The following is a 21,928-nucleotide window of genomic DNA, read 5'->3' as shown; positions in this document are numbered from 1 at the left end:
AGAGCCCCAAAAAGAGGAGGCACCAGAGGATGATTATTCGGAGCCTCAGTACTAGGCAGAACCCCAGAAGGAGGAGGCACTGAAGGTTGATCATTTGGAGCTTCATTACGCGGTACAACCCCAGAAGACGAAGGCAATGCCTTTGGAACAAACCCACAAACCTCTGATGATCAAGTAAAATCTGACCATCAGATTCCTGCAGCTGGTCGAGCTTCCTCTTCATGTTTGTAGCATGGTCATATGCGAGCCTGTGCAATTGTTTATTCTCATGCTTGAGCCCTCTGATCTCCTGTTTGAGACTTATCACTTCAGCCGCCAATGATTCAACTTGGCGGGTTCGAGCAAATAGGCGTTAGGCCATATTAGACATAGAACCTGCACACTGAACACTGAGAGCCAGAAAATCCTTAACAGCCAACTCATCAGACCATTTGGAAAGTAGTCTGTTATTTTTAGGAGTGAGAAAGTTCCTGGCTGACACACCCCGATCCTAGAATCAAGGCGTGTTGTGGTTTTGCTTCACACTGTCTTGATCAAGAGTGTGTGAAGCTTTTGAGAATTGTGGTTGAACTCCTTTGATGAAGCTCTTGTTGGCACCATAAATTGGTTTTGCTTCACACTGTCTTGATCAAGAGTGTGTGAAGCTTTTGAGAATTGTGGTTGCCCTCCATTGATGAAGCTCTTGTTGGCACCATAAATTGGTTTTGCTTCACACTGTCTTGATCAAGAGTACGTAAAACTTTCTACAAGTTGTAGTGTTTGCATTGTTACAAAGGGGAAATGTTTGAAGCAGATGCAAGAGGGCTGAATAACTTAATCTTCGTATGCCATGCACTGAAGTTTTTGTTGGCTTGCAATAAGACTTTATTGGTGACTATAATTCTTGTTGGGCATAAGTGCTCCCTTAGTTGAGTTGTCAAGCTTAAGGGTTTTTTATTATTTGCGAATGCTAGAAGTTCACATGTACAAGTTGTACCACTTGTCTTCTGGTAGGTGGAATGAATGGTGAGTTGCTTTCATCATTTGGTTGGTGGTACGAAGGTTAGTTGTACCACTTTGTATCGCACTTGACCAAGCCCGAAACTACAAGTAAGCTTCAAGTGAAATTGATACATTACCTTGTGCATCTTCATCAGTTAAAGATACCACCCCTGGATGGAGGAAAAGTACTTCCAGAGAAGATGCCACATCTACGTATGAGACAGATAAGGCAAGTGAAAATGATACCACACTTTGGTACTTAGAAGTTTCGTGATTACTCAATGGCTTGGATCTTGCAAGTCCCCAACCGAGGAGTTTCCCTCACTCGGGAACTTAGGGGAGCAGTGTTTGTACCATACTTGACCAATCTCAAAACCATTGAGCACCGGTCAACGTTATACCGTCAAGAACCCAGAAGAGTTTCCCTACAACCATAAGGCCAATCACAGCGCGACACGTGTCGATATCAAAAGCCAATCATAACGCGACACGTGTCAACATCAGAAGCCAATCACAATACGACACGTGTCAATGTCAAAATGAAACTAGAAACTCTCTTCTATAAGTAGAGATCATTCTCTCACAATATTTCCTAATGTCATTTGTACTAAATCATTCACTAGTACTCACTAAAGGAGAGCTTGAACCTATGTACTTGTGTAAACCCTTCACAATTAATGAGAACTCCTCTACTCCGTGGACGTAGCCAATCTGGGTGAACCACGTACATCTTGTGTTTGCTTCCCTGTCCCTATCCATTTACATATTTATCCACACTAGTGACTGGAGCAATCTAGCGAAGGTCACAAACTTAACACTTTCTGTTGTACCAAAGTTCTCACTGATTTTGTGCATCAACATGTAATAATATATGAACAATAAGTTACCTACAAAATAAAAGAATGTTATTTGATTCATTATTAATTTACCTACAAAATATATATTATTTGCTAATCATAAATTTACATATATAGGTAAGACGTATAGTAGTACATATTGGTAAATTATATATATATTGAACTTATAGTAGTACTATATACTTCTGATGTATGTGTGTGTGTGTCTCTCTCTCTCTCTCTATATATATATGTTAGGGGTAATAGTATGTGCAATAATTATTTGTTCATTATAATTAAGGTGAGAAATAACATTTATTAATTTGATTTGAATATTGTGGCACAAGTTGTAAATATTTTGTAGTAATAGGTCAATTACTTTTTTACTTGGTAATCTTTTTCAAATTTAGGTTTTATTTGGATGTTTAGAATTAAGTGGGTTTTTATCTAGGGAATAAGAGTTGCAAGGATCTATATCTAAAGAACCCTTAAATAAATGCACCTTACCATTCCGTCGATGCTTGTATTTTCTCATTTCAATAGAAAAGGGGGTCGATACCTTGATTTAACAATGTATATAGCGAGAAGGCGTTGTAATGAATGTTCCATTGCATTGGAAGCAGAAATACCACTAGACCGAGAGTTAGTAGGGTACACACCGGTTGTACAGTACTGTTTTCGTAAGCAAGGCATGTACGAAACCAAACAAGAAACACTTACTAGATCGGAGAAGAAACAGTTCTTGCTAGATACTCTATGTAAAACCCTGAATCCGGGTCCAGAAAATATCTATAACATCAATGACAACCGCTGCAGATTGCAAAATATAATCCTACAAAAAGAAATATGTGATATATGAAGTCTTTCGAGCTCCTCTGCAACTGTCATGATAAATTATGGTTATTTTCTCATGTGCTCCTCCTTTGTAGAACTACTTAGCAGTTGCGCAGGGAAGAATCCAACACCCTCGGTTCAAATGTTGTCGCTTATGTCTCAACTGTAAGGCCTGCAGATTTAACACGCTTGAATTAGGCAGACCTTATCTCGTTAAGTATGCAGTGAAAGAACATCTTGTCCCTTGCTTTTGGTCCTAAAACTTCAACGAAAAATCAATTTAAAATTTTCAACATACGATTAGTACAGTCCTGTAGTTTTTTACTAATACCTTTCCCGAGTGAAGCATGGGGTTCTCCAACAGAGCATGGCTGAATTCTTCTTCAGTCTGCAGTTTAGACAAGAAGAATCTCAAACCCAAAGTTTAAGGGCACCAACATATGGAAAGGAGACTACAGCAACACTTACACATTCTCGTTTATACAGCTGTCAGTGTTATTACAAGCACCGCTGCAGAAAACATATGAATCATTTCCCACGAGACATGTACCAAAAGATGTCTTGCTTAGGCTAGATGATGCAGTCTTGTTATGTTGTTTGGTGCAACAGGTCGTCTGAGAAGCATTTGACGAACGGAACTTCTTTTGAAGCCTCAGAGTTCTAGGAAAACAATTTGGTTGATGTTCAGGTTCTTCAAAAGATAAAACCTGGAATTCATGGTTGCTTCCCTCTTCCTTCGAAGAATCAACCACTAACCCAGGTATCTTTGACATATCATCTTCAAATGATCTGTGGGATGAGGCAGTCCTTGTGCTGAGTATATTTCCTTCGCTATTTCTCAAAGTACTTACCACCACCATTCTGTCACTGTAGTTATTTGGCCTTTTATAAGAACACTCAGAGGAGCAAGGTAAAGTCCGTTGGTCACTTAACATGGGCTTTTCAGATGTGTACTCAGAATAGTCTGAATCAGTTCCACGTTTGGTAGATGATTGTGACTTCTGCTGCATTCTGCGGGAACAGCTGAACAACCTCAAAGATGACTTCTTCACTTTCGCATACTTGGAATCAGAAGCACAAGGTACAAGATTGATCCTGATCTCCACATTGCAACCACATATAGATTGAAGTGAATTTGCAATGATCTTCCACGACTTCTCAGCCTTTGATACATAATCAGGATGGCAGAATTCCAACTCAGCTATTGCTAAACCTACAATTAAGCATTAGAGGTGAGAACAATTGCACGTACATAAATGTCATATAACAAGCCAAACTACGAAGATAAAGTTGATGATTTGAGATGATCTTGATTTCCATCTTCCTCTGGTTTTTTTATATGTTTCATGTGGTTTGTACCAGAATTTGAAGATCAAGGATAATTTACTAGATATTACCAGACGAATGTACCTTGACCAAGAAGCAAGGAAGACAATTTTCCTTGTTTCTTCAGAAAATTCTTGAGTGAATTGGATAGGCATAAATCTGTAGCTCTCTTCCATACGGCTTCCAACTTTCCATCACTATCCTTCTGCATGCGCAACTTGTCTGGTGTATTTAACTTGCATGAACAAGTGGCAAGATTCTTGAAGCTGTCCGCTGTGGATGATGTACCATCAGAATAATAGCAAAATATATGAAAGTTCAGCCATACTAACTAGGGTTTATGGAAAAAGAAAAGCCTTTCACGAACGGAATTAAAGGGAAGATATTTGTCAGTCAAGCTAATGTCTTGCGTACTTCTGAAACACAATTTTGTACCATTTCCATCCGAGGAGGAAGACTCCACAGAGCTTAGCTGCAGCAGAGCTGCAGTAAGCCATGTTGTTTGATTTTTGGACACCCTTAATTGCTTCTCAGTTTCGGAGAATATTCTCAATGCAAAAGTCAGTTTCTGCAAGTCCGCTTCAGCTGCGAGGAAGAAAATTGAGGGAACAGCACCTTAGTATAAGCATATAATCATGAGATGACAGAGAGTAATTAACAGCAGAAGGCACGACGATTAATCAACAAACATTAATAATGCAGCAAAACAATTGTTGGACTGCTTGAAAACCATTAATAATTAATTTCCTTGACCATTACTCATGAGTCATGACCAAAATCAAACAAAACTTAGGGTCTAAGAAAGCATGCTCAAAGAACTTGCATTTCCTGTATAAATTGTGTAGGGAGCTTTCGGGGAGTAAGTGACAATATTACAAGCGCAATCTTAAACAACTTACAGGTGTGCCTGCTACAGAACTTTTTTCGGACTTCAGAAACATTGTCCTGACATTTACCAGCAAGAATGTCCATAACAAGATTTGCCAACTGTGATATCAGTTGCATAGGATCAACCCGAGATCTCATCAACTCCCTGGCTTTTATTACCGTATTAGAAGTGTCGGATGACAATGCCATATCTAGCAAACCCAGTAATTCATCATCCGAGATGACTCCAATCTGCATTACAATAACAGGGAAATTTTCCTGTAAATACTGGATAAATAGAATGCGATATATATAAAGTAAATAAATGAATAAAAATAGACTGCCAAGCACTCACAAGCTCGTATGCCAGGGCCATTGTGACCTTTTTGCCAAGTAAACTTAGTTGATCAAGCACCATCTCTGCATCCCTAAGTGAACCATTCGATTTGGAAGCAACAAAGTCAACAGCACCCTGATCAAATTCAAGACCCTCTTTAACACAGATTCTCCCTAATCTGCTTGCAATATCAGCGTCCTTAACCTTTGGAAAGTGAAATCTTTGAGACCGTGAAACTGCACTTCGGGGAAGCTCATTGACGTCTGGAGTGATCATCACGAAGACAACATGTTGAGAAAGGTTATCTATGCTATTCAAAACCGTTGCCCATGTTTCCCCATGCATCAGGTGGCACTCATCAATAATCAAAACCTTAAACCGTGATGAAAGTGGAGGAATAGCTGCATTCTTAATAAGAGATCTAACCCTGTCTCTTCGATTGATTCTCACAGAATCAACTTCCTTGATGTCCCCACTCCTTCCAGAAAAGTACAAAACACATTCACAGCAGAGACCACATGGCCTATGCTCCTCATGCGAAAGGCAATTTAGCGCAGCAGCAAAAATCCTTGCGGCAGATGTCTTTCCTGTACCACGAGGGCCATGAAATAGATAGAACGAGGCTATTCTTCCTCTAGAGATAGCTCCCAAAAGAGACCTCGCTACTACATTTTGTCCCACCAATTCATTAAAAGATTTTGGCCTGAATTTCTGACTCAGACTCCTAGGATACGGACTCCTTTCATTGCCAATGTGTTTCAAGCTCTTCTGTTCATAAAGCGCACTCTCATCTGCATTCTTGTATAACAAAGGAAACTCATCTACGTTGAAAGGGAGGTTAGCTCCTCTGAATCGAGGGGTTCTTGACCAGCAGCAGTTGACCTCACAACTAGGACGGTTGTGATCAATGGCATCGGCCTCTTCATTTACAAATAAAGATGCACTATGGCTTGAAAGAGAATCACTTGCTGAGCGGCATGGACTGCAAACTTTACGAAAATTACCAACTTCCCTGAACGAATTTACATTATTTTTGCGTTGTGATTGTCTCTTTGATGCAATCTGATCTGTTCTTTCTAAATGCAATGATCTACCAGCTGCTTCATAATCCCCATCCTCCAAAGGGTTGACGCATGTCAAGGCCAATCCTTTATCCATTTGACTGCCGCAGTGTCTATCACTGAGGGATTTATTTCCATACACATCTTCCTTATCTGATCCTGAAAAATCAAATTCTTCAGCTTGTTTGCTCCTAACCAGACGACTCCCTGTACTTCCAATCCACTCTGAATTCTCATGCAAGATAAACCTAGATTTTCCTAAAGCACAATCTAATTCAAAATCATCTATGCAATCCCCTCCTAGTCCATACAGACCCGGATTCTTTGATCTAAAAGAACGATGTTTGTCAGAGCCACCTTGGAAACTATTCATGAACTGCACAGAAATGTCATTATTCGAATTCGTTTCCCAGTTCACATTCTCAACCAAAGCAGAGTACTTGCTCATAGAATTAGTATCAGGATCCCTTAAAGACCTCACCCTCCTCAGTTGCACAAGAGTTTTCGAGATAGGAATATCAACAGAATGTCGCCTCCCATCCATCTTTTTCCCAATCAAACACAATAACTCAAAAGAAATTCCAAAATTCACCCGCCAAACTCAAATTTCAGCACCCAAAAGAAGCTGCATTCCCAACCTGAGAGAGGCAAGCCAACAATACACACTTTAAAAAAGACACCAGAAAAAACTCGAATAAACAAAACCGGTAAAGAATCGCGGTAGCCTTGATTTCGCAGAGAACAATAAACCACAAAACTGGAAACAGAACATACACACACACACATATATATCAATCAGCATTGCCATATTAGAGAATAAAGTTCAAAACTTGAGCATTTTTACCGAAATACAGAACAATGCAGCACCTTTTTGCTACAGAATAACACCATGAAATTCAGAAAAGCCACTTTCTTCCTACCTCTGGATACCAAAACCAAAACCCCAGAAAGCCATTCCCAAGAAAAAGCATCAAAAACTCACTGCTGACTACTCCGTTGGCCGTCCCACCAAAACCTGCAATCCCATTCCCATTAGTCCACAACACCATCATCCATTCCAGCTCACCACTACACAGTCTAGAGAGAGAGAGAGAGAGACGTAGAGAGAGAAAAAAGTCAAAGAGAGAATCTAAAAATTCAAAATCTAAACAAAAAATACAATAAAAATATTCGAAGGCAAACAAAAAAGGACAAAGTTTGAGCGAACCCAAACCTCCGAATTAGAAATTAATCTTCACCCGCTTCGAAATTTGGGAAATTTTTCAAATGGGCAAGCGCAAAAGTCGGAATAGAATAAAACCCTAAAAACAGAGGGGGGTCTCGGTGGTTGAGCTCCGTGGAGGAGCAGCAATAGGTAGGGGAAGGCGGTAGAGGGGAGGTCAGTGGCAGAGTTGTAAATGCGGTGAATGCGAGGGGCGGTAAGGTTAGGGAGTGCCATTTTGCTTGTGAGGAAGGTGCCGACGTGGACAGTGAGGAGAGGACAGACATAAATTTGGTCAGAAAATTTCTGTTGCTTGTTGCAGAGTTAATGTGCAATTGTGCAGAGAGAGGAGAGAGAAAGAGAGAGACAATGAAAGGGGTTTTTTGGTAATTTCGGACTAGGCGGTTTTAGTTAGTTTGGTCCCGGGAAAAAGCTGTATCTAGCGGTAGATTTCGATGGGTATCCTTTTGGATTTTTCCCACGCGCATGGGTGGCGCGTGTTTTTCTATTTTGGTCTGTTTGTTTCCCGGGAAAATGGAGGAAAAGTCAGCAAAGTTTGAATTATTTGAGAGTCTGTGAGTATACAGTAAATTGAGGTGATTTTTTAATACTACAAATATAAAAGTATTTGAAACTCTTATGTAACATGGCCCCTGTTGAATTTGAGGAACAAAAATAGTAAATTTTGCACCAAGTTTTGGACATACCTGTATATGAAAATAATTGATTGCGTGTGTTTCCAATGTGATACTAATATTAGGGTTATTTGATTAAGATTTTAAGAAATTTTAAAGGATTCACAATGGAATCTCATAGAAAGAGGTAAAAATTATGAATACCTAATACACAATGAAATCTCTTTGAGTCCCTCAAATTCGTCAACTTTTTAAAATTCTTTAAAGTAAATTTTTAGGTTGAATACATATGGATGTATAAATTTTTTTTTTAAATTCTAATTAAATACACCCGAATTTATAAAGATTTTAATAAGCTATCTTAAAATCCTAATTTAATACACGTTCATTTCAGATATGGCTTTTTAGTCAAAATGGTTCTTAAAATTGGCATAACTCTTTACTTTAGTCTATGAGATTTGAAATCGATATAACTGTCCTTGAGTTTGTACAAAGCATTTTGGCCCTTCTGTGAAAAATCTCCATTAAATAAGAATAAAATGACACAAATACCCTAATTTTTTGTCAATCATTTTGGCCCTTTTTTTTTATATTAATTTGAGGGTATTTTTATCTTTGTAGTCCTTATTTAACAGAATTTTTCTTAAAATGACCAAAAGATTGATAGTAGACAAACTCAGGAACCACTTATATTAATTTCAAATCTTAGGAACCATTTTGGATAAAAAAAACCTTTAAAAAATTACTTAAAATTCTGATTGAATACTCCTCAAATTTTTTAAAAGGAATTTAATAATTTATCTTAAAATTATGATTGAAATTTGAATTTCAAAGAATCACCAATGTAAAATATCAAATGTAATTATTTCACTTAGGTATAGGATTGAAGGCATTTTCAAATGTCACAACTTTACTACTTGAGTTAAACATGTTGACACAGTTTTTACACAAACATGGGTACGACTCAAAGTCGAAGGCGTTTCTACTCAAGACTAACTTGCTAACTTCGTTTTCGTTCTCTAGTTGTTTGTTAAAAAATTCTCGCTACATGTTCTAAACAACCAAAAAGTTTCTGATATTTGTTGTTTTGAGTTACATAAAATGAGAATCACTAGATCTTTTTGAAGGGTCCTAAGTTATAACCTCTAGAGAGTACTACTGTACTTGTAGAAAAGAATATATATAGAGCTCGTTTGAAAGTGATTATAAAATGATTGAAAACGTTTTTTGTGAAAATGTTTTTCAAACAAATCCTTAATAAAAATTCAAGTGAATCCTAAAAAAGCACTTTAAGTGCTTCCTGCAAAAAATACATTTCAGAAAACGCTTAAAAGTGTTTTGGAATCCAAAATCAATTTTACCAAAAAAAAAAAGGACTTTCAATCATTTTAAAACACTTTCAAATAGTGACGGAGCCACACGGAAGCTAGAAAAGGCCTAGGCTCATCCTGAAATTTGATATATATATTGTTTGCTAATGTTTTCAATAAATAGCTTGCAGTGTTTTTTTTTTTTTTTTTTTTTTTGGAGAACCTCGGCGGTACGAGGGAATTTTATTGATAGGAAAAAAGAAGTTACACCTAGACAGAGGGGGACATAAACCTAACCCCTCATAGAACAAGAGAAAAGAAATACAAAAGAAAAAGGGGGGGACATGCACCTTACCCCTTTTGAGAAAGGAAATGCCGGAAAAAGAGGGGGGACATAGACCGTACCCCTCTTGGAAAAGAAAATACAAGGAAAAGACTAGGCGGACATAAGCCCAAACCCCTCTATAAACCTTAAAAGGTAATAACCTGCAAGACAAACTGCAAAACAAAAGGGAATCCAAAAAGGTTAGGAAAAGAAAGGAGAAGACACATCAAGAAGAGGAGACAAACCTATAAGTTGGCATGCCCAAGAAATCTGAGTGCAGAGGAGGGAGGATCTCAATCGGAGGAGTGGAATGCCAAACAAGTGAAGATGATAGAAACCCTAAATTGGCTAATTTGTCAGCAACAACATTCCCTTCTCGAAAAATATGAGAGCAACGAAAAACCATGTTCTGCAAATGGAGAGTACAATTGTTCCAGCGTGTCTGGAGCGACCAAGGGGGAGAGAAAAATCAATAAATAGCTTGCAGTGTATTGGTAAGTGCAGTTTGAAAGATCCACAGGCCTTGGGTTCGAAAATTTGTAGGTGTATGAGAAGTACAAATTAGATTTGTGGGTAGCAAACCCCTAAATTTTTCATGCCAATAAAAATTCTTCATGAGACTGATTTCGAACTCCGGCTCTGCTTTCAAACGAGGCCATATTAACCATTCAGAAAACGTATTGACATGTCATGATGGCATTACCAAAAAAGTAAACACACACCTACATATTTTACTCCTCTGCATAGCAATGGGGAAGACAGCCCCTTCACTGCGCATTGCACCTAATTTTGATACATAAATGACTTTCCACTTTATAGGTCCAGATACCTGCTCACATAGGGAGTAGTACGGCGAAAGATAGAGGGTTGGTCCATAGTGTTGGTATTTATGAATCATTGGCTTTCCTTTTAGCTAAATTGCACGAGCCGTCGATGGGGAGTAGGTTCCTGCATGATATTGATGATGAAAAACAGAACATATGATTGCCAAAAAAAATGATACATGTCATGTGAAGGAGTCAAAAGGTTGAAGTGTAAATGTTAGTGCAAATGTTTACTAGCATTTTTCTTTAACGAATATGGCGGTGATATCCGCATACTCACTTTTTTACATATTAGTTGTCGGACCAAATGAATTAAAGAGAATCAAATGATGTAAATCAATAAGAGATGTGTAGAATGTAAAAAGTAATGCAAGAAACGCTAGTAGTAAGGGCAATAAAATTTGCATCTAAGAGCAAATATCTTGAAAAAAAAGCCCCCCAAGGAGCAGCGGAAATATATTCGCATCAACGTTGTGTCGCTATCGTTATTTATCGTGTGACCACGAAGCTAGAGGGGAAAGGGGTGCAGCCGACGGAGAGGAAGGAGGAAGGGATGGGGGTGGGGTGACGGCAGTCATGGCGGTGGATGACGGTTGAGTGGTGAAGATGTGAAGTGAAATTGTAGGAGAAAGTCTGCTACAACATGGAGTTTTTTGGTGAAATTGTAGGATAAAGTCTGCTAAACCATGGAGTTCTTTTGGTGAAATTGTGTTGCCATTGTTATTAATCTCTTCTCCAGTGATGGAGTCTCTCCTAAACTCTCTTCCCTCTTATTTTAAACTGTTACGATTAAACCATGAAGCATTTTCTAATGATAAGGAAATATACACTAATTTCTCCTCAAAACCCTCTTTCGTTTCTCTTTATTCTATCTTGGTTTCTCTTACTCTCTACTTTATTTTCAACATTACGGAAATACTTATCTTTTTTATATTATTCAAAAAATAAAGGGAATTTTTATGAAAAGAGATTGGGCAAAGTTTATTTTAATAAAAAAACCATGATATAACTTTATTTAATTAAAAAGACTTAAAATTTAATGAAAAACCCTTAAATTTTAATCAAAAGGACAAAAGAGCTTAAATTTTAATGAAAAAGACATAATTTTAATATTTAAAAAAAAAAAAAATTCTGACACGCACACAAACTATTTATGAAACTTTCTACATTGTTTATGAAACTTACGACACTATTTATGAAACTTACGACACTGTTTATGAAAACTTACGACACTATTTATGAAAACTTACGACACTGTTTATGAAACTTACTACACTATTTATGAAAATACAGTCAGATTTAGCAACCATCTAGAACCTGCAATACCATGGATTAATCAGATTTTGCAATTTTCTCAAACAATTCACTTTGTATTGAAAAAGGCAGTTAATGGACTTGATTTGATTTGATATTGTTCCCTGCTATTATTGGCAAACCTTCCCTTATGCAACCTTGTTCCATCAAGCTATGGCTTTCCACAAAATGAGGCATAGAGGAAACTGGGGGTTTGATTTGAAGGTTAGGAAATTACAATTAGCGTATAGGTTTGCTAGGCTTTGTCATGGAAGGAGGCGAGGAGACAGAGAAGATGGTGCTTTTGTGGATGGAGCTGACGATGAAGTGTGGGAGAGGGGATTGTGATGGGGTTTACGGAGGAGGGTTGGAATTACGGGGGTGGGGGGCGGGGAAGGGAAGGGAGGGAGTTACAGAGAGGGGGGAAGTGGGGAAAGGCAAGGGATGTCACAGAGAGCCGTCGCGGGGGGGGGGGTGTGGAATACAGGTAAACTCTTTCTTTCATCTCTTCACTTCCCAAGTGTGAGACTAAAAGGAAAGATGCAGAAACCTTTCCAGTTGGTTTTTTATTTTTATTGACGATGACCTGAGTTTTTTTAAGTTCTTTATTTATTTTTATTTTTATTTTTTGTCCTTATCATTAAATAAAATCTAGTGTATGATTTTTTATTAAAATATAAAGATTTGAAGTTATTTTCATTAGTTTTCCTAAAAATAAAAGATAATGAGGAATTTAAACGGAGCAGGCAATTGCTTGACGTCCAAGTATTTAGTTCTATATTAAAAACGAAAAAGATGCCCATTCGTTGTTATCAGGAAAATGGAGAAAATCCTGTCAGTCAACCACATCCTGCATCTCACAAGAGCAAGATCCATGGCATTGGCAATGGCAGCTACGAGTTATACAACTCTTGCTCCTCCTCCGCAGCTCCAACGACCGTTAACGGTTGCGAATTTCAAGAACGAGAGAGCCACAGCGATGACAAGAATCAACATGAGACCCCCAAATTCGATACGAATGAGGGGGGTGGGCTTGAGTACTACCAGTGATCAGATTCCGAACAAGGATTCACCCGTCGCACCTTCAGCTGCCATGATCTCTTTTACAACGTTGTCGAACCATACGAGTACAAATCCGAAAACAAGAAAAACTTAGAGAGAGAGGCCGAGGTGGACGCTTCGTGTGCATATCTGAAGCAACTGCTGCCGCTGGCCTGGTCCCATGATCCCTTGACCACCCTCAAGCTCATTGCTCACCTAGTGCACGGCAGACATTACTGGGAAGGGTTTTACACGGCAGCGTACTGGCTCCACCACAACCACCCCAAGACCTATTGTGCTACGCAATATTTGCCAAGTCGATAGGAAAATTGTTTGAACTTCCGGAGATTCTGTACCGTCTCCTAGAAGACCAAGACGGGAGAAGGGGGAGTGAGAAGAAGACCCTCACCATGGCCAAGAAAGCTATTGAGAGGTACAAGCGTGACCCAGATTATAAGTTGTTATACGACCAGGTCACTGATGTTTATGCAGAATCCTTGAAGTCTGATCTTGAAAAATTGAAGCAGCAAAATCTTAAGCGTGAATATCATGGTGGTTATTTTGATGATAATGATGATGATGATGATGATGATGATGATGAGAACTGTGAGAAGATAAGTGATGCTGCAGACAGTTGCGTTTTCAACCGCCACTATACCTGGGTCCCAATCGGCGCCACTTTTCTGTGTGAAAACATTGCGAGGAAGGTTTTCCCGCAGGAATCATATCCAGAATACCAAGGTGCTAAGGAGGCCGATTACACAAGAAGAGTCACCGACCGGCTTAGGAGGAGTTTTTGAATCCCTTGGAGAAGTACTACAGCTCTATTAGCACCCATATGGGATTTGGAAGGATGCCCCTTAATGTTGAAAAGTATTTGGAGGAGGTGAAAGCCGACAAGTCCAAGATTGTGGCCAATGCTTTACTTCCACATGAGGTCCTACGCTATGTGAATCATTCGAATTTAAAGCAAGCAGCTGAGCTTCAGTGGAAGGCGATGGTGGAGGACATCTACTTAAAGCAAGGGAAATTCAAAAACTGCTTGGCTGTATGCGACCCTGGCAAGACATGGATAAGGGGGCTCCAGGAGGATGTGTTGTCTGCGCTGGGAATTTTGATAGCTGAATTGAGTGAAGAGCCATGGAAAGGAAAAGTGATCAGTTTCAGTAAGTCACCTGAGCTGCATCGGATACAAGGCAATGATTTTAGGTACAAGTGCGAGTTTGTTAAAAGGATGGACAGCAACAGTGCGTGCAAGTGCGATTTTGTTAAAAGGATGGACCGCAACAGCTCGACTGATATCAAGAAGGTGTTTGATTTGATTCTCGAGGTGGGTGTGAATGAGAATTTGGAGCCAGAGCAGATGATCAAGAAGGTGTTTGTGTTCAGTCACCAAGTCTTTTAAAAGGAGGATTATCCCTATGGTGACTGCTGCTCGAAGACCGATTATAAGGCAATACAAAGGAAGTTTTCAGAGAAAGGATATGGAGATGTTGTGCCACAATTAGTGTACTGGAACTTGGCAGATAAATACTTTCAGGATGAAGGAAGGCCACTAATCCCTTATACACAACCAGGGGTGACGATAGTGTGTGATTTTTCCAAAAATTTGCTCAAAATTTTCTTGGAAAATGATGGGGAAATTGGCCCGGACAAGGTCATGGAAGCCTCCATATCCGATGAAGAGTACCAGCAGCTGGCTGTAGTTGACTGATCTTCTATAATTTTTAGTGAGATAGTGAGAGAGGCTTAAATTTTACGTATTTGTTTCTTTGACAATAAATTATGGTGAATCATATCAGCTTTAACCTCAGTAAATTACAATTCCATGTTCTTTGTTTAGGTGAATGAAATTTTTTTATGTTGTATCATTTGCGAATTGCTTCTACGTGTTTATGTTTTGGCAGATTACATTTTCTATGAATGTCAGGCAGAAAGAGGGGACTTGTGTTGGAAATTACATATTATAATTTGTATGAATAGTTGCATTGTTCCACAACGCAAACATGATGCCAAGTAGTGAAGAACCAACGGTTTTTGTTTGAAATATTGCATATTTCTGATAGGTTACATCTTCCATCAAACAGTGAAATGGGTTCTACATAAACCCAAAGACACTAAGACGTGCATATAGAGAATTAGTGAGTCAACTCTTATTCATGAGAAATAGACTTTCCCCACTATGTTTCTTTCATTCCTTGTTGTTAATTTCGAGTCATGTCTTGAGAGTATAAAATGTATTGGGTTCGCCAGAGTTCGAAGATTGAAGTACTTCGACTTTGGATTATAGATTGTTTACAAGCACAGGAGTATGGGCGAAGTCTTTAGGACATTCATTTATGCAAGCCTCAATCTCCAAGTTTGTCAGTTTTTCTAACTTTCTCTCTAGTTATTGATATTAATCTCATACATAACTGATGTTGTGAATTCCTTTATGATTATTATTATATATTAGAATTCTTGTGTGATTTTCATATTTTCTAATATTGCTCCATCACCTTGTAGGTTCTATACGACCTTCCATGGAAGACACGGATGATCAGCAGTCGCGTATGTTTCTGTCATCAACTAGTGCAAGTTCAGCGGTTGAAGGTGTTGTGCCTTGGCCCGTTTGTCAGTGCGGAAACGAGATTCAGATTACAACCTCACCAAATCACACTCAGTTGAACAGAATAAAATACAAGAAATAAATACACCGAGAAATTTACGAGGTTCGGCAAAAATCTGTTTACGTCCTCCAAGAGATATTGCTCTTCACTATGAGAATAACTAGTATAAGATACACTTGAGTTAAATCAACATAACCCAAACCCCAATCCCTTGTACCCTCACAGAATTTTACTAAGAGCCTCACTCTCCCCAAGAGTTTCTCACTCTCACTCTATATTTTCTCTCCTTTGTGTTCTCCTTCGGATGCTCTCTCAATGCATTTCTAAATGCACAAATATTGCATCTAGTTATAGGCATACACTAGCAACTATGCCAACAAACAAGACCAAAAAGTCTTAAGTTCACATGACATAATTATCACCTAGCCTACCTAGCATGCATCAAAGTCTATACCTAGTCTATAAAGTATAACTTTTCTCCATTTGTCATTTAATGCATATAAAATAAAACATGCACAATTGTGTGCAAGCAACCACAAAGTCAAGTCTTGCTTCCAACTTTGTTTGTGGTAGTCACCATGTCTTCTCTTGAAACAAGACATCCATGCCACAACCGAAAGCCAAACACAAAGTGGCTACTGCCATTTCCCTGTAGCACTCAGAAAGTTACACTATCAAAATTGTTGCCAACTCATAAGTATATGAGCCAAACACAACAGAAAGTTTAATCATTAATAAATGGTTTTTACCGTAGGTATCGTTGTATCAACTTTCCGTGCGTCCGATTTTGTAAAAAGAGTTGAACACTTGAATTTTAGTATGCAGACTCAATAGGAATTTGAAGTGTCATAAGTTCTTTAGTACATTAACTAGCAACAGTGCCCGCGCGATGCTGCGGGTTTTAAAACTGTATAAAACATGTGAAAAATTCTAAATACATACGATATGCAATAGTATTTAGATATATGTTGAAATCTGTTTACAATCATATGGATTGGTGGTTCTATTGCCATTGTTCTAATATTCACATCTTTTACAAATTTGAAGTCCTAAGAGTCCTAAACTGAAAGAAAAGATAAAAGTTTATTTCTCACCGAAATCTATCAATTTGAATCAAATCTACCGAAGAAGTACAGATTGTAGCATACCTTGTAATTTCTGCAAGCTGTCCACCTGCAATATCAATAGTGACATAATTTCTTCCTAAGCCATCGGAAAAACCAAAATTGAACAGAACTTCTTCCTCTCCCTCCTCTGACCAAATAAAAGAAGTAATGTTTCTCTTTTGGAATCTCTAATCACATGACACTCCAACCACATGACACAGAACCACACATAACAGAAATTAAAAAAGAAAAAGAACTGAACACATTAACTCTTGACAAAAACTTATTACCCACGAATGGAAAGTCACTGAAAACACAAATCACCAATGAAGAAATGAGGAAACAAATCAGCCACCTAACTTATATAGCATTAGGATGAACCATGCTAATTTGTTCATAATTGATCTGTCTCCCTACATTTTTCAAATTTGCAACCACATATAGTATTGTAACATAAGGATCAAACAAAATAGATTAATTCTTACGCACACAATAATAATGGAAAATAAAATAAGAAACCTGTTGGAAAAGTTGGCAATAGATTGGTTAAAAAACAATTTAAAATACTTTTTTGTACCACTTGGTGATTCTAAACACTATTTGTTTCTAGATGAAATTAAACATCGTAAAGAAAGATGCCCCAAATCAGCTGAAGAACTCATAACAGAATTTCTACCTTGCAATTTATCATAACCTTTTCCATCACAGAACATTCAAAATTTTCAACAGAAAATGGATTCTATAATGTTGGCTAAAGTTACATGCACTACACATTAGCACAATAAAATATAATCAGTCGCATAATTATTAATGTACAAAACAATAAAAAATTAATATAAATCAAAAGATGACAAACCTATTACTTTGTATTCTCATTATTGCAAATAGCTGAAAATTCCCATGAAACCTGCAAGAAAGTAAAAAGAAATTAACTAAACTATCACTCAAGAAGAAGTTAGACAGAAGTGTGGATAATAAAAAAACAGATATCTACTTCTAGTCTATCAAGATGTTAATTTTAGAGTTGCATCAGCTTCAATGTCTAAATGAAGAGTAGAAATAAATTCATCCACGAAATAAGATGTTATTTATAATTATCGTAACATAAATGTAATGTGTGTACAATCATCAACCCACACCCAAGGGTAAACTACTCATCCTGGCATAACTCCAAAATCGCAAGAAGCATGTTAATAAAATAAGTCCCTTTATCTCATATTTGCTACTATCATTTTCAGGAGTCATGTGGATTTCCACGAATTGTAAAGCATGTATATACAAAGTGAGGTTTGCCAATACCTCTAGCTATTTCCAAGTGTGCGCTGGTGTGGGTTTTCCTTTGTAACATGCAGTTTTTTTACCTGTATTATTCCCACCATCAACCAAAAAGGAAGGAAAATTTGACAAAAGAAGTTTCTTAATACCTTTTAGGAAAATTGTGAACCATAAAATAAGCACTGCATTTCAAGTATCATTTGCATTTCGAACTTATGAAAAGAAGAATAACGCAAAATGCATTCACGATTTTTACCTTAAGCTTTCTAGCTTTCTCCAAAGCTTTCTGCTTTGTCAATTCATTATCTCTTGCCCGCCTAAATATGAAAAAAAAAATTAAATCAATTTCTTTCAAAAATTCAATCATTCACATAATCATGCAAAAGAGAATCTGATTATTTCGAAAGCAGTTGAGGCAGGTTCTATACCAAGGAATAACTTGAAGCATATCAAAGTTAATAAGTTTTAAGAGGGGTGAAAAAAAACTTAGCAAAGAAAGAAGGTATTGAATGATCAATAATAAGAATTTGGTCACCTTATTTGATCAATGCCAATGATCCTGAAGTGTTAAGTGCATTAAAATTTATATAGAACAAAGCTTGAGAAGCACACATCTGTGAATGATAAGAATAATGCTGGAATTTTTTTTTCTAGTAAATGGAATAGCAATAATTTGATTTAGTAATTAAAAATATTTAACACATTGTAGTAAAAAAATTTAAGAGCGTAGACAAAGCGTTTAAAATTTATTGAAATACAATGTGAATTTGGAGTTCTTACAAAACATGTAATGATTGACAAAAGTATAAACATAATTAGAATTTCGGAAAGGAAATTATCAAACAGTAAATTTTTTTTAAAGCTTTTGGATTAGTTTTTGAGTCACATTTGACAATTGATAAAAGTAGCCTACAAAACTCAAAAATAACTATTTTTTAAGATACAGGGTTAATGAAAACTAAAAAAATAAAAAACAGAGAATGTTAAGTTATCCAATATTAAGATAGCTTCTTTCTGTATTGTATGTACATTGTAGTATTAGATGACTTAACTTTTGCTATGTGACGTCGTTGAACGACCAAGAAATAAAACTAATACATATGCAAGTACAATTAGATGCTTTAAATAAATTACTTGTCTAGTCAATCTAAACCGTTCACATTTTCATTAAATATCCCGGAGTTGGTACTTCAAAAATATTAATTTAGCAACAAAGAAAACTACCTAAAGATTCCTGACTTGAAAAGGGCATCCAACAGGGATAAAAACAGCTTGCCCCAAATGTTGTTTAAAGGACCATGGCTCAATTCTTGATAAAACAGGAAGAAAAACAAAAGAATAGAGTTCAGAATTTTCGAAACCTGAATGCTGAAAATCTCAAAGAATATCAAATATTCAAGATCACAGTCACATGCACAACAAAAAGTAAAATGATGTACACTATCTCTAAAGTATAGACTAGTAAACAGTTAGAAATGCAGGTCATGGTGTGTAAAGTAATTTTCAGAACACGGGATTTACAAATGTCGCTCAAGCCAGAGTCAATTTGACTTCAATTGTAAAAGCCAAATTCAAAGAACACAAGTTTCCATTTAAGAAACATGCAACTTCATCAATTTGAACAGAATTCAAGATAAGTGGCCAAATCATTGTGATTATTCAGCTAGCATTGAATAATGGATTCACCATATTTATAACTGACGAAATGCAATCAACCATCAAAATTGTATTCATTAAATAGTTAACCCTATATCTTTTGCTAATGAATATTCAAAGTATTTGGCGGTAAAATAATAATAATGGAATAGATTAATCATCAATTAATTATCAACAAAAAATAATATTCATTAAGAATGGGGTTTCTGCAACTCTAGATTTTGCAAATAGTAATAAGTGCCGAAAAATGAGTGGCTGAGATATAAACAGAGGTTAATGGTCCAGCTCAGCAGACCAGTTTAGAGATTGTTAGTGTTTGTTAGTCTGTTAAGTATGTGCCATGAGGGCTAAGCAAGGTGATTAGGTGTTGTATAAATTGTTAACTCTCTCTCTTTGTTGAATAGTTAATTCATTCATACAATTATAGAGCAACTATTATATCACTCTCTCTAAAATTCCTTTTCTCTTTTGTTTACTCAGCATTTCTCAAATATTTCAACATAGTTTGGGAAGCTCAAGTGTACCGGTTGATACTCCACAGCCGAGATGGGAGGCCAAGTTTGGGAAGTCTAGATTCTCACCTTCTCTGGGTTTGGTACTCCATATCAATTATCATGAGAGAGAGGGAGAAAGCGGGTATTCGTTGAGAGCGTTTGAGTACTGTATATTGGTAAAAAACCAATTAGATACTTGGAATTAGATATACATCTTATAATCGTGCAAACTGGAACTTGAACAAATCCAAAATAAAATAAATATAATTACAGAACATATGAATACCATAGTTTCTCAAACGGCATAGTCCACCTGCATATAAACATTTCCATGTAAATTCATACCTCAATAAAAAGAGAATAGAATAAGGCATACTTCATACAATATCATGAATTAACTCAGAAAAATTTCATTAACCCAGATTTTTAAAATTAAAATCACAAAAATTTGAACAACGAAAAGAGAACCCAAGAACTAAACCCTAACAAAAAATGTCAAAGAACTCACCAGGAAACCCAAGCTTTATGGGTTTAAAATTTCTTCAATAAAACCCAAAATTTCCCTTAATGGAATTCCAAAAAGCATTCTCCATCGGCATCGGGCAAACCCCACTTACATGCGTCCCTTGCGAAAACTTCCCATTTGAAGCTGTTTCCAATTGATTGTCCACCGTAAAATGTTTTAAATCATCACTAGTATGTTGCAAACAGAACGGGATTGACCTTGGATTTTCCCAAAAATTCACCAAATCAAACCACAAAAATTAGTCAAAGTAAACAAAGTGCACAATTTGTCGAAAGCAATAGATTATAGATCCAACATTCATACAAATGAAATTCGATCATGAATTGAATAAAAAAAGTGAGAGAGAGAGAGAGAGAGAGAGGAACCTCAAGCACCTGGAAACTGGAACCCTACACATAAACGCGGCAAAAAACGATGACCATTGCTTCCTCAAAATAAAATAAAAAACCAAATCATATACCCACACTAAAAATCCAAACACAGAAACAAAACCCCAAAAATTAATTATTATTATTATTATTATTATTATAAAATAGATCTGCAAACGAAATAAGACCCAAAAAAATTTAAACTTTTGTTCAAGAAAAGATTTAAGAGGAAAAACATAAATTATATACCTTAATCAGAAAGGGCTAGCAAGCTTCTATACAAAACCCTAAAATTCGATCAGCAATGTTTCCTGAAATAAAAAACAAACAACCACAACACCAAAAAAAAAAAAAAGCAAAATACTCAATGCAAAAGGCCAAGGCCTGTGTGGTTGTTTTTTTGTGTTCAAACCTTCATCAAAACACATAACACAAGCCAATAAAATATTTCGCCAAATCTGAAACCCAGAACACAAACTAATTTAAAATTTTTGCAACTAAACATTTGAATAAAAAAAAAATCATCAAATTAAAACTCCCAAACCTAATTCAATCCTTGATCAGAACACATAACAAAGGTTAATAAAATATCTAACCAAAATAAAGAATCAATTTTTAACATCTAAAATTGAAGATAATAAAACTCATCGATTTGGAAAGAAAAAAAAAACAAAAAAAAACCCTCCCACTTGCAAGTTTTGAATAACTCACCGGAAAGCTTTAAGTTGATAGAAAAGCAAGATAGAACATGAGAGAACAAAGAACACCAGTGACAAAAACCAACAGAGGTAACAGGGAGAGAGAGCAAAGGAAACAAAAACCCAAACAATCAAACGAAAATTGGAAGAGAAAGAATGAAAAGCAACAGAAGCAAAAAGAGAGAAAAGCAAGGGAAGATGCCAGAAGACGCAGCGATGGTCGACAGGTGGAGTTGAAGGGCATAACCGTCCTTTCACTGTAGATAAGTTGAAACAAAGTGCTACCAGCCAAAAAATATGAGGGCATTTTCGCCATTTCACTGTT

At 36.8% G+C, this 21,928-nt stretch overlaps 1 protein-coding gene and 1 long non-coding RNA gene across 15 annotated transcripts; both read right to left on the bottom strand.

Moving 5' to 3' along the window:
- Window positions 1-2,395: 2,395 nt before the first annotated feature.
- Window positions 2,396-7,742, bottom strand: LOC103437631 (protein STICHEL-like 2). Of its 12 annotated transcripts, none has more exons than XM_008376116.4 (9): window positions 7,456-7,742; window positions 7,163-7,257; window positions 5,200-6,880; window positions 4,877-5,096; window positions 4,392-4,562; window positions 4,062-4,250; window positions 3,120-3,864; window positions 2,983-3,039; window positions 2,396-2,823 (listed from the first exon to the last, which is right to left on the bottom strand). In XM_008376116.4, the coding sequence occupies exons 3-9, from the start codon at window positions 6,784-6,786 to the stop codon at window positions 2,811-2,813; spliced, it is 2,982 nt and encodes a 993-aa protein (XP_008374338.3). In that variant the 5' UTR covers window positions 6,787-6,880; window positions 7,163-7,257; window positions 7,456-7,742; the 3' UTR covers window positions 2,396-2,810. The 12 variants fall into 12 exon arrangements, with proteins under 12 accessions (XP_008374338.3, XP_070679823.1, XP_028959757.2 ...); XM_070823722.1 differs by having other exon boundaries at window positions 4,413-4,562; XM_029103924.2 differs by having other exon boundaries at window positions 7,163-7,319; window positions 7,456-7,740.
- An 8,798-nt stretch (window positions 7,743-16,540) lies between these two features.
- LOC103437630 (uncharacterized) lies at window positions 16,541-20,898 on the bottom strand. 3 transcript variants are annotated; one of them, XR_011582365.1, is made up of 8 exons: window positions 20,520-20,898; window positions 20,298-20,324; window positions 20,099-20,177; window positions 19,086-19,170; window positions 18,118-18,178; window positions 17,886-17,947; window positions 17,443-17,493; window positions 16,541-16,653 (listed from the first exon to the last, which is right to left on the bottom strand). It is a non-coding gene; the product is annotated as an uncharacterized lncRNA (long non-coding RNA). The 3 variants fall into 3 exon arrangements; XR_011582364.1 differs by lacking the exon at window positions 16,541-16,653 and having other exon boundaries at window positions 17,358-17,493; XR_011582366.1 differs by lacking the exons at window positions 16,541-16,653; window positions 19,086-19,170 and having other exon boundaries at window positions 17,358-17,493.
- Window positions 20,899-21,928: the final 1,030 nt, after the last annotated feature.

Source organism: Malus domestica, chromosome 06, assembly GCF_042453785.1.
Source record: "Malus domestica chromosome 06, GDT2T_hap1".
NCBI classification, from domain to species: Eukaryota; Viridiplantae; Streptophyta; class Magnoliopsida; order Rosales; family Rosaceae; genus Malus; species Malus domestica.
This window is presented reverse-complemented; position numbering and strand designations above follow the sequence as displayed.

What these genes read in the sequence shown, in the direction of transcription:
- LOC103437631 (XM_008376116.4), bottom strand. Translation starts at nt 6,786, where the DNA reads ATGGATGGGAGGCGACATTCTGTTGATATTCCTATCTCGAAAACTCTT. An exon ending in TACAAAATTGTGTTTCAGAA is followed by an intron (nt 4,251 to 4,391) that starts GTACGCAAGACA and finishes CATCATCCACAG; the next exon opens with CGGACAGCTTCAAGAATCTT. An exon ending in TTCCTTGCTTCTTGGTCAAG is followed by an intron (nt 3,865 to 4,061) that starts GTACATTCGTCT and finishes GCTTAATTGTAG; the next exon opens with GTTTAGCAATAGCTGAGTTG.